Source organism: Euprymna scolopes, chromosome 8 (assembly GCF_053919585.1).
Source record: "Euprymna scolopes isolate OS-2025 chromosome 8, ASM5391958v1, whole genome shotgun sequence".
Classification (NCBI taxonomy): Eukaryota; Metazoa; Mollusca; class Cephalopoda; order Sepiida; family Sepiolidae; genus Euprymna; species Euprymna scolopes.
The window spans coordinates 94,902,397-94,924,199 of record NC_136489.1 but is presented as its reverse complement, the minus strand read 5'-3'; the positions used below and the strand labels follow the sequence as shown (position 1 = coordinate 94,924,199).

Genomic DNA, 21,803 nt, shown 5'->3' with positions numbered 1-21,803 from the left:
TATACCTAAAGAGAGGAAAAAGTGATTTGAACTTCTCTGAAAGGTTTAAGTATAAAAGACAAATTGAACTGATGTAAAGAATATGAATACATACGGGTTCGTCGTCACAATATGATTGGCTGGTTAAACCATAAATACAGACTGGTAAAACACCTCGTGAGATATCAGAAGATATGATGAAAACCTCACGCTTAAGGATATACAAGCTCCAACTATGAACACCTGTTCAGTAAGGTGACTTAAGATTATTACTCGATTATTGTAACCAAGACCACTCAGCTATTCCAAACAAATATATCTCTTTCATGGAACATATCATGAACCAAGGCTATAATTTCCATAGTCTTTGTTGAAAGTAATGTATACTACCAGTGTTGCAATATATGATGCAGTAAAAAATGTTTCATTACTTGTGTTTCTTTTTTTTTTTATTCCTTTTATGTCAATATAATTTCCAATGAGTTCAAATTCTTTGAGAAATATCAATTGAAAGCTCCTAATATTGTCCATGTAATCCATTTTTTATACTGTAATCATGGAATCAGCAAATATTATTTTGAAAACTATTTATAATAGTTATATTCTTGGGATTCTTTGGCAACTTGTTCCAGAAATCAATTGAAATATAATTCCTGATGATTGTTCTCTTTGAACTTAAAAAAAAAAAAAGGGGGGGGGGATAGAATTTGGAATTTATGAATTCATGACAGACAAATGATCAAAGTCTGCAAACTCAATGCAGAAGAAGAATGAACAAAACATATTTGAAAATCAATCACGGAATGAATTATAGATCATAGGAAAAAGAATGAATCCAGATAAAAAAAAAAAAGTCACAAGAAAAAGTCATAGAAGTAACATGACAATGTTAATACAATTGTTTTTTTTTTTGTTTTTGTTTTTTTAAATATTTTTCTTTAATAGAAAATTTAGTTGTTGAATTCTCACTTCTAAAAAAAAAATTAACTAGCTAGCTTTGCCGGCAGCTCTCTATCACTTTGCAAACTTTGCTACTTGAAATACTTGATAGTTGTTTTGTTATATGACATATCAACCCTTTTCAGTTGATTTAATGTTGAATTCGGTCATTTTTGTAAAAGTTTTTGTGTTTCAAGTTCTTTTTATCTCTCAATATTTATTCTTAGTGTTTGGTTGTTTCCAGCCAGTTCAAAGAATAGTTAACTAATAAAATGTTTTTTTTTGCAAATCAATTTGCAAATTCATTAACCTTGCGACTTAAATCACATAAACATAACCTGTACATAAGGAAAAAAAGTAAGATATTGTGTAAAGGTGAATTACAGATGTTATGCTGCTGCTAATAGAAATCAAAGGGAGGTAATTCAGTCAAAATTAATGTAGTAGTATTAGTAGAGTTTTCTTTACAGATGTCAACAAAAAGCAGATGATAACTTTTGCATTTATTTATTTATTTAGATTTATCTATATATATAAAAGCAAAAATGTGTGTATGTATGTGTGTTCGCTTTTTGTGTATGTCTGCAAAAGGCTTTTTTGGTCGTGATTCTCAGTTGGCTTGCTCCTTCTTAAAACTTTTTATATGCTGTCTAAATAATAATATCTATGACTAAGGAAGTCGGGTCGCGGCTATCTTTAATTTACCCGACTTTTACAAGCTATTTTCGAGATATTTTTTGATCGCCATGTGGTGGGGAAAACAGAAACTGGCTTCCAGCACAAAACTAGGTCAAACATCACGCGACGTAATGTTCTTGCACCTGTTAATTTTGCTTTATAAATGTCAACACACTTATCTATTCATCTATTGTCGTGGTAGAGATGGTTAGGTCGCAGGGTTTTTTTTCTTTCCATTTCCTTTCCACCTCCGCATCAAAGGTTCGGGGTTAAAGCCTACCTTTCTACTAAAACTTTTTTTTTGTTTTACACCTTCAAACACCCGGCCAACGTTTTTTTTTTTTTTTTTTTTTTTAAAACAGGGTTGTTTGGATCTACCCCCCACCCCCAAACACGCACACACCGCTAGTGTTGAATAATAGTCAGAAGCCTAAATAACTGACTCAAATACTTTTTCTTGTGACTTTATTACCAGCTAGTATGACATTTTTTGACACTTGTCCGGAATTCCCCATCCACCCAAATGAAAAGACAAAAAAAAATTAAGAAAAATCTTTATGATATATAAAATATATGACAAAAAAAAAAAAAATATTGTAAATCAAAAATCATAAATTGATCAAGTAGTTTTATTTTTATAAAGAAAATAATTTTTTAAGCAAATTTGAATTTTTCCAATGCCCTCCCCTTTCCATCATTAAGAATGATTTTCTAAAAATCTCAATTTGGAGTTATCTCCCTTGTTTCTTAAAAGTGTTTTCAAGATGGCGTCGCAAGATCATCGCGCATAGTTCAACCATAAAATTTGGTTTTCTTATTTAAAAATAAAAATACCTATCAATGTATGTGATTTTTGATGTACAATATTTTTTTTTTTCTGTCATCGGTATGTACATCAAACAAATTTTTCTTTTCTTTTTTATATGGGAAGAGTTCTGACAAGCACCCTTTTTCTCCTCGTCATATGGAGACTTATTTTATTACTGATAAAGAAAAGAATACAAAGAATGATGATGAAAATAATGATGTCTAAAGAATAATGTGTAATGTTTTGAAGAAAGGATGAAACAGTGTGATTATGGGATGGATAATGATGATTAAGTTCAAGCCAAGTATTAAGATGCATTTTTTTTGTTGTTGTTTTGTTGAAATGTAAATTGATTACAAAATGGCAGCAGCATTTCCGATTTAATGTCATGCAAAAAAGATTAAATACAAAATATGGCAAGGTATTTAGCAAAATAAATGTAAAATATAAACTGTGTGCAGTACATTTAGAATTCATATGATAAAAATTGCAAGACATGTTATAGAAAATTGTAAAGTTTATAATAATATAGAAAGTTGTGAAATTCATATCATAGAAAATAATGGCTTTCAAATTTAATAGTCACAGAGAAATCATTGTGACAATCATGTTTTGTATACATAAAACTGAGGGAGGAAACAGCATTTACATTGAAGTCTTCAACATTCAAAAATGATTTTGAAGTTTTCAAATTATCAATGTGAAAGTAATTTTTGACTAAAATTAAATTTTATTAGCCAAAGTTGAGTATTACAGTTTATTTGAATGAAAGAAAATATACATTTTTCCTTCTGTTTTTTTTTTTTTGTGGAGGAGGGGGCTTAATCTGTATCGTACAGAGTTATAAATATTTTTTTTAAATATCATAAAAAAGGAGCTAATGATAACAAATAAAGTAAACAATGGGATGTTCAATACTGCTTTCTGGTGAACACTCATCGTACCATTATGGCTGACACGTATCAAGGAGACCTGGTTTAATGTAAATAAAAAAATATATTGCCCATAAAGTAAGCAGATTAAGTTAGCTGTAAAAATGAGATGTTTGATTGCCATAAGTCTGTTGGCAAGTGGTAAAACTGACACCAGCTAAAAGGTGGTCCGTCTTTCTAGGCATGTGCTTAAATCTTGTATAGATTTAATCTTTCTCTTTTAGTCATTACCTTATTTGTGTACAAACATGAGTGTCCACACTCAAAAATAGCATTATACATAACACATTGTTAGAAAGATATTTAATTGTGTGTGTGTATACATCTCTCTCTCTCTCTCTCTCTCATATGTATATATATATATTAGTGGTGGAACGATTCTGGTATCTTTCCTGATTCCGATTCTTTATAAATCTCTAAATATTTAATTATAAAATTGTTATTTTTTCCCCCAATTATTGGTAAAAACACATGTTGAATGTGCATATATTCTCTCGAACGTAAAAACACACAAATTCAATAAAAAAGATAATTAAAAAAAATCGTTTTTGGCATTGGAAAATAGGCACAAACTTTCGATTTTCATACCTCAAAAGTTGAGATTGTTCAGATCCTGATTAATCATCCCAACAATCCATATATATATATATATATATATATATATATATATATATATATATATATATATATATAAGTGTTGGAACGATTCCTAAATTTTTTCCGATTCCAGGAAAATGTTGATTAACGATTCCGATACCAAGTACGATTCCGATTCCCGTGGAATTGTTGTTTTGAAATATATCATTATATAATCGAAAGTTTTTGTGTAGCGAAAAAATTTGGTACAGCGAAAAAGTGGAAATACAATTAAGGGAATTTCGAAATCGATTTGATTTTTTTTCGTAAAATTTCTTTCATTGAAGATGAAAGTCAAAACAAATATTTTAATCATGAATTAAACATGCACCATGAAATTAATAACAATCAATTTCAGGAGTTATTTTATATATTAAAAAATATAAAGAAAAAGGGCAGACATACACGAATGCTGCCACTGTAGCAAAATACGCATCGGCTCCGATGTTGTATATTGTTCGACTGACGAAGAAATTATTTTTACAAGGAAAGAATTTTTGCATGTGTGACCTAGTTTTTATTTATTTATTTTGGCTTGAAATTTGTGCATGATTTTTGTTATTATAATTTTATCTGTTTTTTTTTTTTTTTGTTTTTTTAGATGGATACTTTTTTTTTTTTTTTTTTGCCGGAGTTTATATAATTATTGACAGGAAAATTGGTGAAAGTCAAAATGAAATCCGTACTATTTTTAAATATTATTTTCAAGTTTAATTATGTTCACGGGACTTTTTGTGGATCCGCTTACTGGTGTTTTCACCAACAATATTGAAGCCTACTGGTCTCGTATTAAAAGAAGACTGAAATACATATCGGGATCAGTAGGAGAAATGAAATGGTCTCATGTCGATTAGGCCATGTACAGAGTCGCTTATAACATGAAAAGTGAAAAGATATTAGATAATTTTGAAACATTTTTAGAGCATATTCATGAAAAATATGGTAATTAAAAAAAATCCTAATAAGCTTTGGGGAAAAAAACATGTTTTGAACAATTGAAATTTTTTTTTTTTTTTTTTTTTGAATAAAAAACGATTATTAAATTAAAACTAGTAGTGTTCTTGTCAAGTAGTTTTTATTTTATTCAAGAAAATAAAAAGGTACTCATGCACTTATTGAACCATGCTGAAATAATGACATTATTTAAAAAGCCATTCTTAACATGGGGACAGAAGGGTGTTGTGTACCTATTCTGTACTTTCACCTAACAATTTAATAAGAACAGGTATCATAAAACTTTAATTAAACTTGAAAGTACTACTTAAAAATAGCGCGGATCAATAAGTGCACTAGCACCAAATAACATTTCACTGTGTTTCGATCTACGACATTCCATGAGAGGTACGTACACGCTACAGCTTTTTGTGGTAATTTTGACTTTCACCAATTTTAAAAAAACAATTAGAAACTCTTCAAACATTGGGCGAGGCACTTAAACTATTAAAAAAATAACGGTAACATAAGTGCATAAGCACCAAATTTTTAGTTTTCATTTTGTTTGTTTGTTAAATCCGGCAAAAATAAATAAAAATAACAAAATAATACAAAGAGTATCGTAAAAGTTTAATTAAACTTTAAAATAATATTTAAAAATAGCGCGGATTCCATTTTGACTTTTATAATTTTCCTGTTAATAATTAATTACATAAACTCCGACAAAAAAAAAAAAAAAAAAAAAAAAATATCCAAACAGATAAAATCATAACAAAAATTGTCAAAGCTTAGATAAGTGGGTCTGGCAGACGAGCCTTGTTCTGATATTCGGAAAATTTAGGTTAACAACCGGTGATACTACCAAAAAGTAATCCTTTTGAATGAAGATGGATATAAACAATATTTTTAAAATTAATTTTTTAATTTTACTTAAAAACAAAATGTAAACATATATAAACAAAATATTTTAGAAAATAATTTCTTAATTTTAGATAAAAATTAATTGTAAAGAATTTTAAAAAAAATAATTATTGAAAAATATTGCAAAGTGTTTACATAGCTGATTCTTTGGGATAATAGGGGCGCCTGAAAACCCACTTCCAAAATGAAAAAAGCTTTAGTGTTTTTACTATTTTAAAGCGATTTTTATTTCTTTTTAAGTTTGAAACACAAGTAGTGGCTAGTTAACTTAGAACAACAAGTGTGCATGGCAGAAATTCTTCAGGGTTTAAATGTATTGTAATGCTTTTATGGTGGTCGAAAAACGTTTTTCAGCCGTCATATTACTTCCTATTATTTGCCCCCTCATGAGGGCAGAGTTAGACACAAGGTCGGTTTTTAATTTAGAGAAGCATTTATTACTAAAAAACGAAATGGTGAAATAGAAAAGCTAAAAGTTAAAAAAAAAAATTTTTTTTTTTAATTCAAAGAAATTTCGAAACTCATTAAGATAAAGATTACCTTTAAAGTAGTTAATAAAATTCTTGTACATCATATCAAATATGTTATGGAAAGTTCTATGACGTTTTTATCATAAATTTTGGAGTGCATTAATCTCACTTCAAACAGTTAACGAATCATAAATCTAATGTATTTTTTAACAATGCGATTCCGATTAATCGTCCCACCACTAATATATATATATGTCTCACCAAAGATAATTATTTTACATATGAAAATAAGAATTAACTAAGTAGTGTTTTTGATTATATTTTGAAGTTGATTAGATTTGGCAAATCTGTTTTATGGCATATCAAATCTTTAAAGGTTTATTTAATGCTGAAACAATATCTGTTACAACCAATTCATTGTATACGATTAGATGAACACAAGTTGCCATTATACCATTAAGTGAGAAGAAAATTGTTTATTCATCGGTTTCCTAAAGCTATTATTGTATAAATGCCACAGATCCAAACAGATTTGAACTTGATATCGAATGCTATTATCACAGATGAATTAACCAGAATTGTTTGGAATTTAACTAAATGATATTTAAAGGAAGATTTGTTTTATATAATTCTTATTCGCCTCAAACAAGGCACATTACCATTTGGACAGAAAGGGCTACTATTTGAGACCACGTCTACAGGGACACTATGAAGGAAGTTGAGCAGTGAGATGTTTGTTCGCATTACATTTCTGCAAGTTAGTACAGTCAAGGAAGCAGGAGACAGGGAGGGAATTCCAAAGTAACAGTTTGTGGGAAGAAACTATCAGAGTAAAAGGCTTTCTGGCATCTAGAGACCTCTACAGTGAAGAGGTGTGATTTTACTGCTTGTCAGTTGAGGGCATTTACATTGAGGAGGCAGAAGTTTGTCAGAGCACATTCCATTAAAGTACTTGTAAAACAGGCACATTCTAGCAATTGAAAACTCTTTTTTGGGCTCTTTCTATAAGGAGGAGACTAGTGCACCAGCTCAAATATGGCAACAATACACCATGCATGGTAGCTTTGTAGAGGATCCTGTCAAATATGAGTAATTTTTTAACCAGGTAGAGAGAGCCCACTGTCTTTGCAGTAGCGTTGGCAATGTCTTCAATGTATTTTTTTTTTTCAAAAGAAGAATTTTTAAGTATTTATTATGAGTTTCACATAAACCTCCATTGTTTGCTGCCCTATAATGATTAAAAGATTACTTAGTTATTTTTTTAAATTTGTTTTCATATGTAGCTAATTATTGTTGCTGAGACTTATGGCCAGTCATCTATACATATATAGACATACACACACGCACACATACACATTTATTTATAATATATTCCTTGTTTTCTCTTAAGAGACAATGAATACCTTCTGAAAGGTTTGCTGCATGATGAGAAGTTTATAATGAAGACGGGGTTTCACAGTCCCCTTTTTGTGTAGATAAGCAGCATTCATTCTTTGAAGCACATGTCATTGAATAAGACAAACATTTTTATGTGGCTATTAGATTGGTCGATTATGCTTTCTCAAATTCTTTGAATAAATCTATGTGTGACACAGGCTGTAAGGTAAATAACATTTTCATGAAAATCATGTTTCAAACTTTCTTTATTTCATAAGAATATAACTCCTGGAAAATCATGTAATCATCTTACATGCTGATTTGTTAAAACTTTAGAAAGAATGACCAATAGATGTAATATACATTAGAATGCCTAATCTTATTCAATGATATATATATATATATATATATATATATATATCTATATATATATATATAAAAGATTACAACAATGCGAAACAGACAGTTAATTAAAAAATGTAAAATATATATATATATATAAAAAATATAGAAAGCCCAAAAGATGTATAATAGTTACCTGAACTTATTTACATGTCCGTTGTTCTAGTGTTTTGGGACTAAATCTCTTCTTCAAAGGTTAAAATTATTATTTTTAAAATAAGCTGGATGCCATATAGATGTCATTTTGTATTTTTTTTTTTTTTTTAATGTTAACCACTACTTTGGTGTAAATGTGTGATGTCAAGTTTAATTCTGTAAGTGGTGGAAAGAGAATGTTACATCTGAACTTGTGTATGTGTGTATAGAGATGTTAAATATGTGTGTGCTTTAAATTAATCATTCTGTGGTAAGTTTTAATTTGTTAATGGTTTGTGAGTTGAGTTTAGCTATTAATATTGCTTCTTCAATTCAAGTGTATATACATATAAGGAGTGTAAAACATAAAATTAAACTTCAGACAAAACAAGATTTTGTGCCTGTTTATATTGGTGATCTTTTAAACCAATGCATTTCAGGTGAAAACATTACATGTTTACATGTCATAGCGAAATTAGCATAAACTACAAAATTATAAAAAAATCATCCAATAGAAAAATAATTGTAAATAAAAATAGAATTACTCCAATTACTGTATTTTATCATATGTTTTAATGTGGAAACTAGTCAGTATGACGAACAAGGGAGACAACCTTTGATTTAAATTAATGGTCTACCATTTTTCAATCATAGAATTTCAAAACGTAATTGTGGCTGAGACTTTTTTTTACAAAATACATCTACCTCATTTTTCATAATTTTTGGAATTTATACTCATTTTTCAATGACACATATGCAATAATGTTTCTACCCGAAACGTGTTGTTTTGAAAGGTCACCAATATAAACAAGCACTGATTGTTTAGTATATGGAATAGTTGATAAGCAGGCTAACAGACTAGTAAAAATAATAACAGATACATCTCTAAAGCCAACCAATATTTCAGTCGATTCAAATGAATTCTATATTGAACATTAAGTGGTTATTATATACTATATTATATTGGTTATTATATTTACTGATCTGCTTATCAACTAATTCATATACTAAACATTCCTCACACCCTCACACACACACACACACACACACACACACACACCAAAATCAACTATTCAAAATCGGATCCAAGCCGAATTTAGACAGCAGACATTACACACGTAGGATTCAATATACTTTAAAATGTTTTATACCAATAATAGATTTGACTTATCTCAATACTTTGCTGCAGTTTCATGATTCATTGGAGTGCATTAAATAAATTCCTGACACTTTAATAGATTTTAATACAATTGTATTCAAATGTATAAAAAAAATATTCAGGAGTTTATTAATGCACATCCGTTGAATGGATGAACCATGCAAACAGTAGTAGTGGTTATGATAAGCCACACTTATTATCGTTATATGTATATCTCTGTGTGAACATTAAATATATAAACATGCAAAGAAAAAAAGGAATGAAGGAAGGAAAAACAATAAGTTTACAAGACACATAAATAACGAATAAGTAAAAAAAGTTTCCTACAAGTTGCATAATTACCTAACTGCATCATTCCACCTGAAAGAGAGAAAAAAATTTGTTTAGTATTAATAAACAAAATAAATCGAACTATATTGAAAAAAAAAAGCAAACAAAATATTTTCTGTAAATTTCTGTAAATCTTTTAATGGATTTTTTGATATTGAAGACAAGCTGAAAATATTTACAACTGATGATGATGGTGATGATGATGATGATGATGATATAAAAGCAACTCTTATGTTGTATTGGGTTTGGGAATTTTTTAGATAAGGATTGTTTAAGTATTATTTTTAAAACTACTATTTTCGTTTGATTGCTATTTTCACAACATTTCAGTTGATATAAACTCTGACCATTTTCAGGTGAATCTTTTGGAGCTTAAGAACCTTCTAGTCGAACTCAGAAATTGTTTATGTTACCCTGGAAATGGGACAAAATTCCAAACTAAATTCTTTACTTTATCCTGGACTTGGGAATATTTATGCCATATACCTGAACTTAAATAAATAAATAAAAATAAATAAATAAATGAATAAAAATAAATAAATATCTGAACTTAAAATAAAATATTTATGCCATATACCTGAATTTAATTTAAATAAAAAGTTCAGTTCAAAATTCTGACTAAAGTTCTAAAGTTTAATACAAAGATTTCCAAGTTCCTAAGTTTGAAAAGATTCACCTGAAGAAAGTTATGGGAACTTACATTGTCTGAAATGTTTTGTATATAACAACCAAGGTCTGAATAATCTAAATTATTTTTTAACGTTTAAAAAAAAAAAAAAAAAAAAAAAGGAGTCAATTTATAAAAGTCTTTAAGGCCTTATTTTTAAATTAATTTAAAATGCTTTCTTTTTTTTGTTGACTTTTGCAATATCTTAAATAAAACTAATAAAAGGCTAAAATGGAAGACTACATAGAGATGTTTTGATTCATGCATGCATCACCAGAACATGGAGATAAAAAATAAAACTTTCAGATAACTAGTTTCCTTTTCCTTTCTTCACTATCGGATTGTTTTAAATGCTTTCAATATATTTGTTATTGTCTAAATATTTTATATAGTAACTTTGTATCTGTATTTCTGAAGTTGTCCTTTTCTGTGGATAAACTTTCCGAGTAGTTTAGTCTTTGTGTCAACTGATATGATAACATAGTTTTGCTTTAGAAATTGATGCATAAATACTTGGAACCTATGACAAAGGTTGTTATGCAGTCAGACTGAATTTGATGGCACCCAAGTGCCATGAGACTTTCTTATAATGCTAGATATCTTGATAGTGACAAAATCAGCAAACCAGAACGCCCAACTCAAAGTTTGTAGTACATGATGTCCAGTCAGATTTGGTTATATTCTAGACTTTTTTTAGTTAAAAATAATTAATAAAATAGGTGTTAAAGAAAATCAAAAAAAATTTTTGTAGCAATTTTTATTTTAAATAATTTCTTTTAAAAAGATAGTCATATAGTTGTAATTTTAAGCAACAAAATTTAACAATGGTAAAATCCATTAAAAACAGTATTTTGAAGTACAAATTTTGAACAAAGCAATATGGAACAATGGCAATTAGCAGGAATTCATTCTGGTTTTATTTATAAAAGGAAACTTGAAATGTCCTTCACATTTTTAAAAAACAAAATATCAATGCGAAATCTCCCTTTTCAAGCCCTAGCCCCATTTCTGAGTCCTTCCATCCTTCAACCTTTTTGTCTAGTTTCAAATTCTCAACTCTTTAAAATTTAACCTTACTAAGAGATCTTTTCTGTTTCGTATTTCTTCTGACAAACTGATACCATTGTTTAACCAATAGAATTTGATTCCTTGTTTGTCTCCTCAGCTTTCAAAAGATGAGCAAAAATTTGACATTAATCGAACAATAAGATCAGCCTTTTTTTTTTCTTTTGAAATACTTATGAGTCACCACTTAGCAAGGACAAAAATCACTCAAGATAAGGGTTAATGAGATTGAAGGATGGTCAGTTGAGATGTGAATGGGATGAACAAAATTTTTAGCTCAAATCTAAACTCGTACATTACTTCAAGCAGCCTCATGATCGCATCCATAACCATTGCTGAAGGGATCGCCTTCTCTATAAAGTTCTTACTTAAATTTTCTGTCCCAAGTTACTTTTTCTTCCTCAAATTGTCAATGCTTGTGCATTGTAATTGGATATGTTAATTTTTTTAAATATGAAAATACAAAATCTGCTAGAATTAAAATTTTTTTTTCTAATTTGAAATAATGAAAGTACAGTGAAAACAAGGGAAATAAGTCAGTGTCATACAGATTAGAGTAAATGGCTAATACTGCATAATTCAATAAATCTAATTTTTCTAGTAATTATTTTTTTAATTGATCATTTTTAAGTTTTACTAATTTCAAGATGACACATAATTACATTAGTGTTTTTATTTGAAATACATTTTTTTATCTCTAATTATAATAGACAAGCACCAATTTGTCATTATCTGATGGTTCATATAGAATGAATACATCAAAACAGTCTTTCAATTTTATCTCTTATTTTATTTTCAGTAACAAAAAAATAAAAATAAATATTTCCACCCCATTTCATTCAATATTTTTAATCCAATAAATGATTTGCAGAAATTAAAAAAATTTTTTTTTTTTTCTCAATGAACGAATAAACTACTAAAACAACAATGCCAACTCTTTCTCTTTCTCCCTGCTTCCATAAACACACGCACACACAAATTCATCATTTAAACAACTAAAATTAATGACATTGCATTGAGTTATGACTACATAAGCAGTTTTCAAGACCAAATGTTTTAACAAGCAGGAGATTAGTTGCAGGTGGGAGACCAGTTATTTATTCTGCAAGCTATGAAACAGTCTTTGCAAGAATTGGAGATGGGGGACATCATGTGAAATTGCAATTTACATTATTTAGAATTAGACTGGTTGTTACCTTCCTGTACTCTAGGGTAAAGTTGTCGCTACTCATCTTTGAACCCACTAACCAGAATGGAGCATTTTGTATTCCCACGCCAAAGATACATTTCGAAATTTTTATTTTTTTCATCTCTTAAACTATTGCCAGAAAGAATTTTATAGAGTCACTTAACAATAACAACACACACATTATTACTGTACATGTATGTTAATCTGGACCAAATTTTAATTCTATTAAACTTCTATTTTTTTCTTTGAAATCAATGTAAAACTTGTTTTCTATAGAAGATATACAATTCATTGAATATATGCTGAAAATTTAATTAAAATTTGATCCTTCTGATTTTTAATGATTAAAAAATAATTTAAAAAATCTACATATTGGTTTCTTAACAAAGAGCACTTTTCTTGTGCCTGTACCTCATACCACAAGTTTTTGAGTAGGCCTATGATTCCCTGGCCTTGTTTTGAGGGCTTGGCTTCTGATATCTGTCACACTTGAAAACATTCCGTGAATCTCAAATTTGGAGTTTGCTTTGAGCTTCCCAAACATGTTATCAAGTTCAATTGACAACTGAAATATGCTTAAAGATACAGCCGTTAAATGAGTTGGCAAAAAAATTAGGACACCAGTCTAAGAATAAATAAGTTAAAAAGCAAGGAGATATAAACTTTAATGCTCTATTTTGGTTTGGGTCTTATCTAGATAACAACTTTTGTACAAAAGACCACACGCTCACAGATTTTATACACACATTAGCACTGTAAATGTCATTTGACACGTATGACGTGAACATCATTTTAAAATAAATCAAATCTTTCTTAATCTTTTGAAGCATTTGATTGCATTTTATAAAATTACACATAATTTACTTAATCAAAAATTCAGCCATAAAAATATACACCTTTATCATTCAATATTATTGTTTTTTCTTTGAAAAAATTATTGATACAATATACAAAAAAATATGTAATAATCAATAAATTATCGTTTGTATGGTTAAATATTAGTCACTTCAATATGTTTTTGAAGTACAAAATAATATGCATAGATATGTATAAGAATGTGATTAACCAGGTTTCACCACAGATCTATCTCTCTTCATATGAGGTAGATATCTTATTAGTTAATTTTTAACTGTGTAACTAGACTGTATATACTCTGTTTTGAATGCTATCATCAGTTGCTGATCAGAACTCAGTAGAAAAAGACAGCTCAGCTCATAGGTCTCTCATTGGTTAATTTTAGTCATCTGATTAGACATAGTAAACATTTTAAATAATTTTGTCAGAACATAGCGGGAAAAGATATAAATGGCTATTTAGAGCCAAATAATGAATCTTTTTTCTCTTCTGTTTTTGGTAATTTTAGATATTATACACCTACGGTTATGCAAAAAAAAATTAACTTTGTGGGTGTTTATTTAGATTTTTTTTCAATTTTAATTTAGCCTGACACACAAACATACATTTCTCCTTTATATAATAGCTTCCATGGGTGGCAGTTTTTTTTTTTCTTTTTTTTTTTTGAGAAAGGAAAGCGGTCATGTTAACTAAATTAATTACTTTTGAACCTCACAAGCAGAACAAAGACTGAATAATAATTATCTTTATGGTTTAATATTTTTAAATATTTAAGCATTGTGTGGCCTAAACAGATTAATATACATTTTGGCAACAGAGAGAACAAATTTTATGCCTAGTTGCAAGTGAAGCTTTAAAATCTATCTGGCATCTTTGAAGTAACTATAATGGCTATTAATAGGATTGGGTAAGTATAATTAAGAGATTTGAGCCATAGAATATTCGGTGCATTTAAACACATGTTTACAAAATAATTAAAAATGCGTGAATGTAGGTTTCAAATACACATCCAATGATTTATGATTCAAGTATTTACGAGTAATGGGATGATTGAAATATTTTCCCCCTGATTCCGATACAATGTGATTCTGTTCTTTATTCCCGATTCTGATACAATTACCAATTCTGAATATTTAAACATATCTAAATATTTAGCTAAAGACATTTCGTTTTTATGTTTCTTATTTTGAGATTACCATAAGAACACTTGTAATATGTGCATATACTTTTGTAAATGTAATAATAAACTTGTGTGGGGATATATAGATTTTAGCTTAAAATCAATAAATATTCATCATTTTATTATTATTACCAGTAAAGAAAAATTAAGTTTCTAGCAAAAATAAAACAATGAAAAGAATCGTTTTTAGCACTGGAAATTAGGCTAAAAATTTTCTGGTTCTGCTACTACCAGAAATTTTGATTTTTTTCAATTAATTATCCCAATATAAGCATTTACCCAAGCTGACCTCTAAAACAGTAGTGAAGCAATTAATTTATTATAAATCAACTGTACCCACCCAATGTTCCCATGAAATCAGGGTTTTTAATTTTTATTTCTTTGCACATTTTTTAAAATTTTCCAGAAAAAAATTAGTGATTTAGCACAATCACCAATCCAAATGACTTTGGAACTCCTCAGTATAAACTGTCACTTAATTTGAAGATCCTGCTATATTACTTTATATTTTCCTTTATTTAATCTGAAAGTCCTGTTAAATATTACATTCTTCTACTTAATCTATTATAATCTTTCCTGCTAAAATTTTTGGTAAAAACAAATCAATTTATAGATATTATTTGATTTATTATATGCGAAAATCATATATTTTTAACAATGTTAATATTCATTCAATTTCTTTTCCATTTATTTAATTTATTTTAATTTCAATATTATTTCAGTAAAAATCAGTTTACAGACAATATTAAAAAAAAAATCAGTTTTACTTTCAGGATCAAATATTTATGTAAAAATGCTTCTGTCAAACATTTTCTACAAAATAAAATGTAAATAAATATATTTATCAAAAATAAATCAGTTTACAGATATTCTTAATTATTATTAAAAAAAAAAAAAAAAATATTTTTAATATTAATTATTTCTGTAAAAATCAGCTTACAAATGTTTTGACCTACATTTTTGAAAGGCATTTTCAAATTATGTAACTGTTTACTTCTGCTGATTTTCAAAACAGAATTCGTTTGGATTGATAAATATATCAAATTGCCTAAAATTTTAGCTGTAAAGTAAACAACTCTTATTATATATTCTTGAACATGAGTGATTCCCTTGGTTGATTTTGATTTTTCAGTGGCTATTGAAGTTTAGCAAAGTATTTTATTGCTAATAACATTGTATAACAATAACAAATGAAAATTTGATAGGCAAAAGCAAAGCATCTAACTTTGGAAATCTGACAAGATATCTTTACATGTTAGATGTGTAAAAATAAATTTTACTTGTATCAAAACTATCACTTGTTTTGAATTGCTTTACAAAGTGTTCATTCATAATTACAAAATTTTAATATATATATATATATACATACATACACACACACACACACACTGACATTAGTATTTACAACAGAAGTGATAATATTTAATTTGCATATAGATTTTGGGACTTATTGAGAATTAAACCTACTTAAAAAAAAAAAAAACTAAATTGCAGAAAAATCTTTATGTACATATTTGTCACGGAATGAACAGGTCATATTCAAAAAATCATGTAAATTGATCAAGTAGTTTATCTTTTTTTAATAAGTTTTAGTGATTTTAATAGTAAATTGTAGTTATCACAAGACTGATTTTGATCTCGATAGTTTGATGTACTTTTTAGTGTATACCATTTTTTTTCACTGTTGACGATAACAAACCAAAGTGAAAAAAAAAAAAAAAAAAATGGTGGCCACTGAAAACCATTAGGAAATCTAATTTATAAAACTATGTCTGTCTATCTCCATATTTTCAAACTATATCTCTTCTAAAACTAAAAGTCACAGAGCGATTTTTAATGGACCGTTCTTTTATGAGTCTTTAGCCAGTTAATATAATTTTTAAGAAGTTAAAAAGGGGTCAAAATTGAAAATCGTTATATACTATGTCTGAAAAGGAATGCAAGTATGTATTTTTAATATTTGCCATGTGAGAAGGAGACTAAAAAGATCTAGTTTATTTCCTAACTTTGTGTTTGAGTGTATTTATTCTATTAATTGTTGGAGTACACTACAAGAATAAATAAGATATATTTATTTTAAGTTAAAATTACTGGGATTTCCTTCATGAATAAATTTACTTGTCTACTGAGACAAGTATAAATAGAATATCTTCATCCTTTAATCCACAAGAAAGACAAATGATACAATATACATCAAGAATATAACAGATATTTTGTATTATTCGAACTATCGTTCTCATCTTGGATGTTATTCTCACAACATTGCAGCTAATGTAACTTCCGATTTTCTTCAGGTGCATCTCGTTGAAATCATGGGTCTTTATCTCAAACTCTTAACAATTTGTATAGATTTTCAAACTTAATCTTTTATTTAATCGACAAAAGTGGATTCTTCTTATTCTATCAGCTAAGTATTTTTTATTATATTCTTAGTATTGCTTGTATGGAGGGTTGAACTTTCAACCTCTGGAAAACTGTCAGAACTAATTATTTGTTAGCACTTTACCTGTTGTGCCACGGATCTACTTAGCTGGTCATGGTAGACAGAATGAAAACAATCTACCCTTATGAATTAAATAAGAGTTCAGTTTGAAAGTCTATATAGGTTCACCAAGTTCAGCAAAGATTTACAAGTTCAACTTGATGCACTTGCGAAGAAGGTTGAAAGTTACATCGACTAAAACATTGTGAAAATAACATCCAAGATGAGAACAGTAGTCCAAATAATGCAAATAAAAACTAAAACATAACAAAAATTGCGCTCGTTTTATTCAGCTTTCATGCGTACAAACAATATGTTAGTCATACATATTAACAAACATAACAGGAATTAAGACTAAACAAAACAATACCATCTCTAAAAAAATATTGCAGAAAAATAACTCTTAATTTAGGATCAGTAGAAGAAGGAGAAGTGGAAGTTGATGTAGAAGAAACGACAAGAAGAACGATAAAGATGAAGGCGGACAAGAATGTGGTGAAAGTGAGTCCAGTGCTGATCAGCTGATTGCTTCCATCTAAGCTTGACTGAAACGAAAGCTTTTTTTTTTGCTTTTTTTTGGTTGGTTGCCTTTTAATTCATTTCTAAACACAAACCTTGTTTTGATCGCAGGAAAGCTGGTGGTTCCTTTGAATAAGAGAAATTATCTGGAAAACAAAACAGAAAGAGAACATGATTGAAAAGTCGTACCAAAGTGGCTCTCAAGATGAGTTGTGCCCATTGGTGGAAGCAAAAGCAGAAATGTGGAGCTGTGCATGGAGCTCAACGGCGACAAGGAACACAGAAGAAAAAAAAATGTAAAGTAAAAAAAAAAAAAAAAAGTAATGTATGCAAAGGCATTATGTGCTGGCAGCAGATTGGAACAAAGAAAAAAGGGGCGGGGGCAAGGAAGGATTTGCAGCAGGGTGAATAATAGGGGATCATGGAGGCAGGTTAGATATATGACATTTTATGTAAAAAAAAAAAAAATAAATAAAAAATCTCTACAATATCTACAGGTGGGAAGAAGCTGACAACAGACAATAAACAGCTTTCCAATAAAGGATATTTTCGATCCATATAGACATCACTTTTGTTAATACAAAACATTTAATAAAAAAATAAAAGCAAAACAAAAACTGTTTTGTTTTAATACAGAAAAGAAACAATTCTCTTTACACAAAACTAAAAATGATTCTTATTGGTTTTCTTCTGTATTATGAGGCAATGGACACCATCTGAAAAGGTTGTACAATCTTCAACCACACTCCTCTTACTCTGACATTGCTTCAGCTCAGAGACAAGAATAAATAAAGAATATCAGAAATAATGCTGAAATAAACACACATCCAGTGTTATTTCAATGTTTTCCATTTTTTAGACTAGTTGGACTATCAAGGATTGAGAGTCTAGTCTATTCTATCCATAGCTTGGATAGACAGAAAAATATTTGTACCTCTTCCTTATTAGAGAGAGAGAGAGAGGGAGGAAAAGTCACTTTTATTTTCGAATTTATGGTATATCTGATATTCTAAAATAGTCATCCATTCAAAAATTTATCTTAGATGGGAAAAAAGTCCAATTCCTGATTATCAGAATCAATAAATAAATAAAAAATTGCTCATAACTCTTCATTCTCAGAGTCCCTATTTATTTGGCTTCCCATGAGTGCAAAGTTAGATACAAGCTCAGTTTTATATGAAGGGGATATCCTGCTATCGGAAAGGGGTTACTCTGGATGCCCCAGTCCAGCAGCATTTTGCCTGCTAAGAATAGGACAGATACTACATCTTAATCTTAGCCCGAAGATAAAGAGTCGCTTTTAAGAAATTTAATTGACTCACTACTCCTGCAAAAAAAAAAAAAAATTGCTGAGTTCTGATTTATCACCTCATTTTTGCTATAATCTTTTTTTCCTGTATTATGTAATTTCAAAAAATTTACAATGTCTTAGCTTCACAAAGCACCCAAATGTCAATGTGACCATTTTTGTGTGCTGCTAAAATGTAATACAGAAATAAACAACATGGATGAAACTCAATGTTATCATGCCTTAAGTCAAATTTAAAATTAGAATAACTTTACAATACTACTATTAATGTTATTAAAACAAATCCGTATACTACGGTTTATAACTATTAGAATTGTTGGCATTCGTTTGTCCCAAGAGACAATGGAGTCCTGTGCCTCAGATTAGTCTGTTGCCAAATTGCAATGGCTGTGCAAGCTTAACTTGAGTTAACAGGTTCTGTTACTAATACTATTATTAGAGTACCTATGCCAAAAATGGAACTACTTAAAAAAGAATTATTTTTTTCATATCAATATGATCATGAAAAGACATCATATTTGATCAGGTGTCAAAACTGTTGCAGGAATATTGGAAATCATATACCCCCACCCAATGATATGATTGTACTTTTGCAAGAATAGAGGTGAGGTGACTAACAACATCAAAAACCAATGGTACATGTGGAGTGTGGGTGAATGGTATGGATGAAGGCAGTCAATGGATGTGTGAGACTTTAAGCAAAGAAACCATTGTCTTGAGACAGAAGATAGAGAGAGGAATTCACTTAGAGCTTATTTCAGATCAATATTCCCTCACAAATATATGTATATAAAAAATAAAAAAAATAAAAAACTCACTGACAACGAATTTGTACAAATAAAAATGAAACGATGCAGATTTTGTGATAAGCTTTATACCTGGTCTATAATATTGAGGGGATTTTTTAGGGGGTTCCTTTGGGTTGATGCTGGCGCGTTTCATGTAGCTGTTGTAACCATCCTTCAAGTAACTGGTATTGTAGAACTTGCCATAGTTAACGTTGAATGAACGTTCCAGAGAGTTGGAATCCTGAAAAGAAAATAACAAAAAGAAAAGAAATTAAAAATAGTACAGAATTCAATTGAAAATTGAATAATAAAATTACATTAATTATCTTCTCATATTATATAAAAGGCAGTTTGCATGTGTCTGGGGTGTTTGTCAGTCTCTTCAGCTAAAAATCCAGAACTACAAAACCAACATCCACAAAGTTGGTACATTATTATAAAGTTAGAAACACTATTGGACATTCATAATTGAAAATTAGTGAACAAGGCATAGATAGAAGTTTATTTGTACCAAATATGATTAGATTGCTGAAAGGGCTGTGAATTTTATTATTGATTCCATGGGTGATACATTTTTTAGTGTCATCCCAGAGTATGAGCATAAATATTAACATTGATGAGGGCAATAGTCTGAAAATAAGCAACTTAAGTATTCATATTAATGAATCAAACATTTTTCAAAAGAATTAACAAATACAAAGTTCTGCCTTTCATTAGTGAATGTGTTGGCTTTGTTTATAATTTGAATTTACTCTAGGTTATCATGCGTGAATAGAAGTCTTTTGTTGTAGTTTTAACTTGTATTTGAGGCAAGTACCGCCATTGTGTTCTGGTTGCTAGACTTTAAATACAGGATGTCTGCAAAGTTGAGACACATAGGATAATTGGATATTTTTTGATTCAATCAAATGAAATTAAAAAAAACATTTTTAACTGATTTTATTTTTTGTCTCCATAGATGTAGTGATTTTGTTCAGACATTAGTCTTCTTTGATTTCAATGTTAAAGAAAGGCTGCTCAAAAAAAAATCACAGATCCAATACACTTGTCTCAATGAAAAAAAAAAAAATTAAAGATGAAAAAATAAAGTGTGGCTGAGACAAAATTGAAGTCAAGTTTATAATAGTTTTGTGAAACACATGAATATTTGTATTAAAAATGATGAAAATCACATTCAGGATGTTTTAAATAAAAACGTGTGTATCTTTATTCATGTCATCAGATTTTACGGATATCTTGTACAAGTCTGGATTATTTGAACTATTGTTCTCATCTTGAGTGCTATTCACACAATGTTTCAGCTGATGTAACCTCCGATTTTTTTTCAGGTGTATCTTGTGGCACTGTTGTACTTGGGAATCTGCACAGAATTTCAAACGGAACTCTTTATTTAATCCATAAGGGTAGCATGCTCTCGTTCCATCAGCCATAACCAGGTAGAAGTAATTTGCAATTGTATTTTTCGTATCGCCTGTACTGAGGATTGAACTTTCAATCTTTAAAAGAGTGTCACTTTTAATCAAATTTTACTTAGTACTTAATTCATGATGTTATGTATTCTTGTGGAATAATCTAAATTATCAATCCTCATCTAAAAAAAAATTCAGACACATAATTGTACAAGTCTATTCGCTCATATGCAAATGAGGTGAATCAGTCTGCACACCTTTCCTTTCCTCAATTATGATGACGATATCTCGTTTGGATTTGACGTTCTCAGATTGTGTTTTTAATTTACTACTATAGTTAATAGTACTCATAATAAAAATTAAAAACCAATTAAAAAAAATATACATTATGTTTGTATTCTAAATATTTAAACACATCACTGCCTGTTTTGACTAGGTTTTGATAGTTACACATAATAATATAACATTTAACCATGGAAAATCATTTGTAAATGTAACTTTTTTAAAACTATTTGAATTTATTCAAAACGTAGTTCACTGTGCTATGTTACATGAGAATAAGATAAAAGACCCAAACTCTTCTGCTGTGTAAAGGCTTCGACGTAATGATCATACCAGGGTCAGGTGGATGTGCAAGTGTA

The 21,803-nt window shown here is 29.0% G+C and overlaps 1 protein-coding gene across 32 annotated transcripts in view; it reads right to left on the bottom strand.

Moving 5' to 3' along the window:
* LOC145283648 (dematin-like) overlaps positions 1 to 21,803 on the bottom strand; it is a 402,389-nt gene that overhangs the window by 42,482 nt on the left and 338,104 nt on the right. For 13 of the 32 annotated variants that reach the window (XM_080132618.1, XM_080132614.1, XM_080132621.1 and 10 more), the window contains 3 exons: positions 19,844 to 19,994; positions 17,752 to 17,802; positions 9,697 to 9,729 (listed from right to left, as the gene is read on the bottom strand). In XM_080132618.1, coding sequence (XP_079988744.1) covers positions 9,697 to 9,729; positions 17,752 to 17,802; positions 19,844 to 19,994 — 235 coding nt within the window. The remainder of the gene's footprint in view (positions 1 to 9,696; positions 9,730 to 17,751; positions 17,803 to 19,843; positions 19,995 to 21,803) is intronic. The other 19 variants (XM_080132625.1, XM_080132628.1, XM_080132635.1 and 16 more) reach the window with 3 other exon arrangements.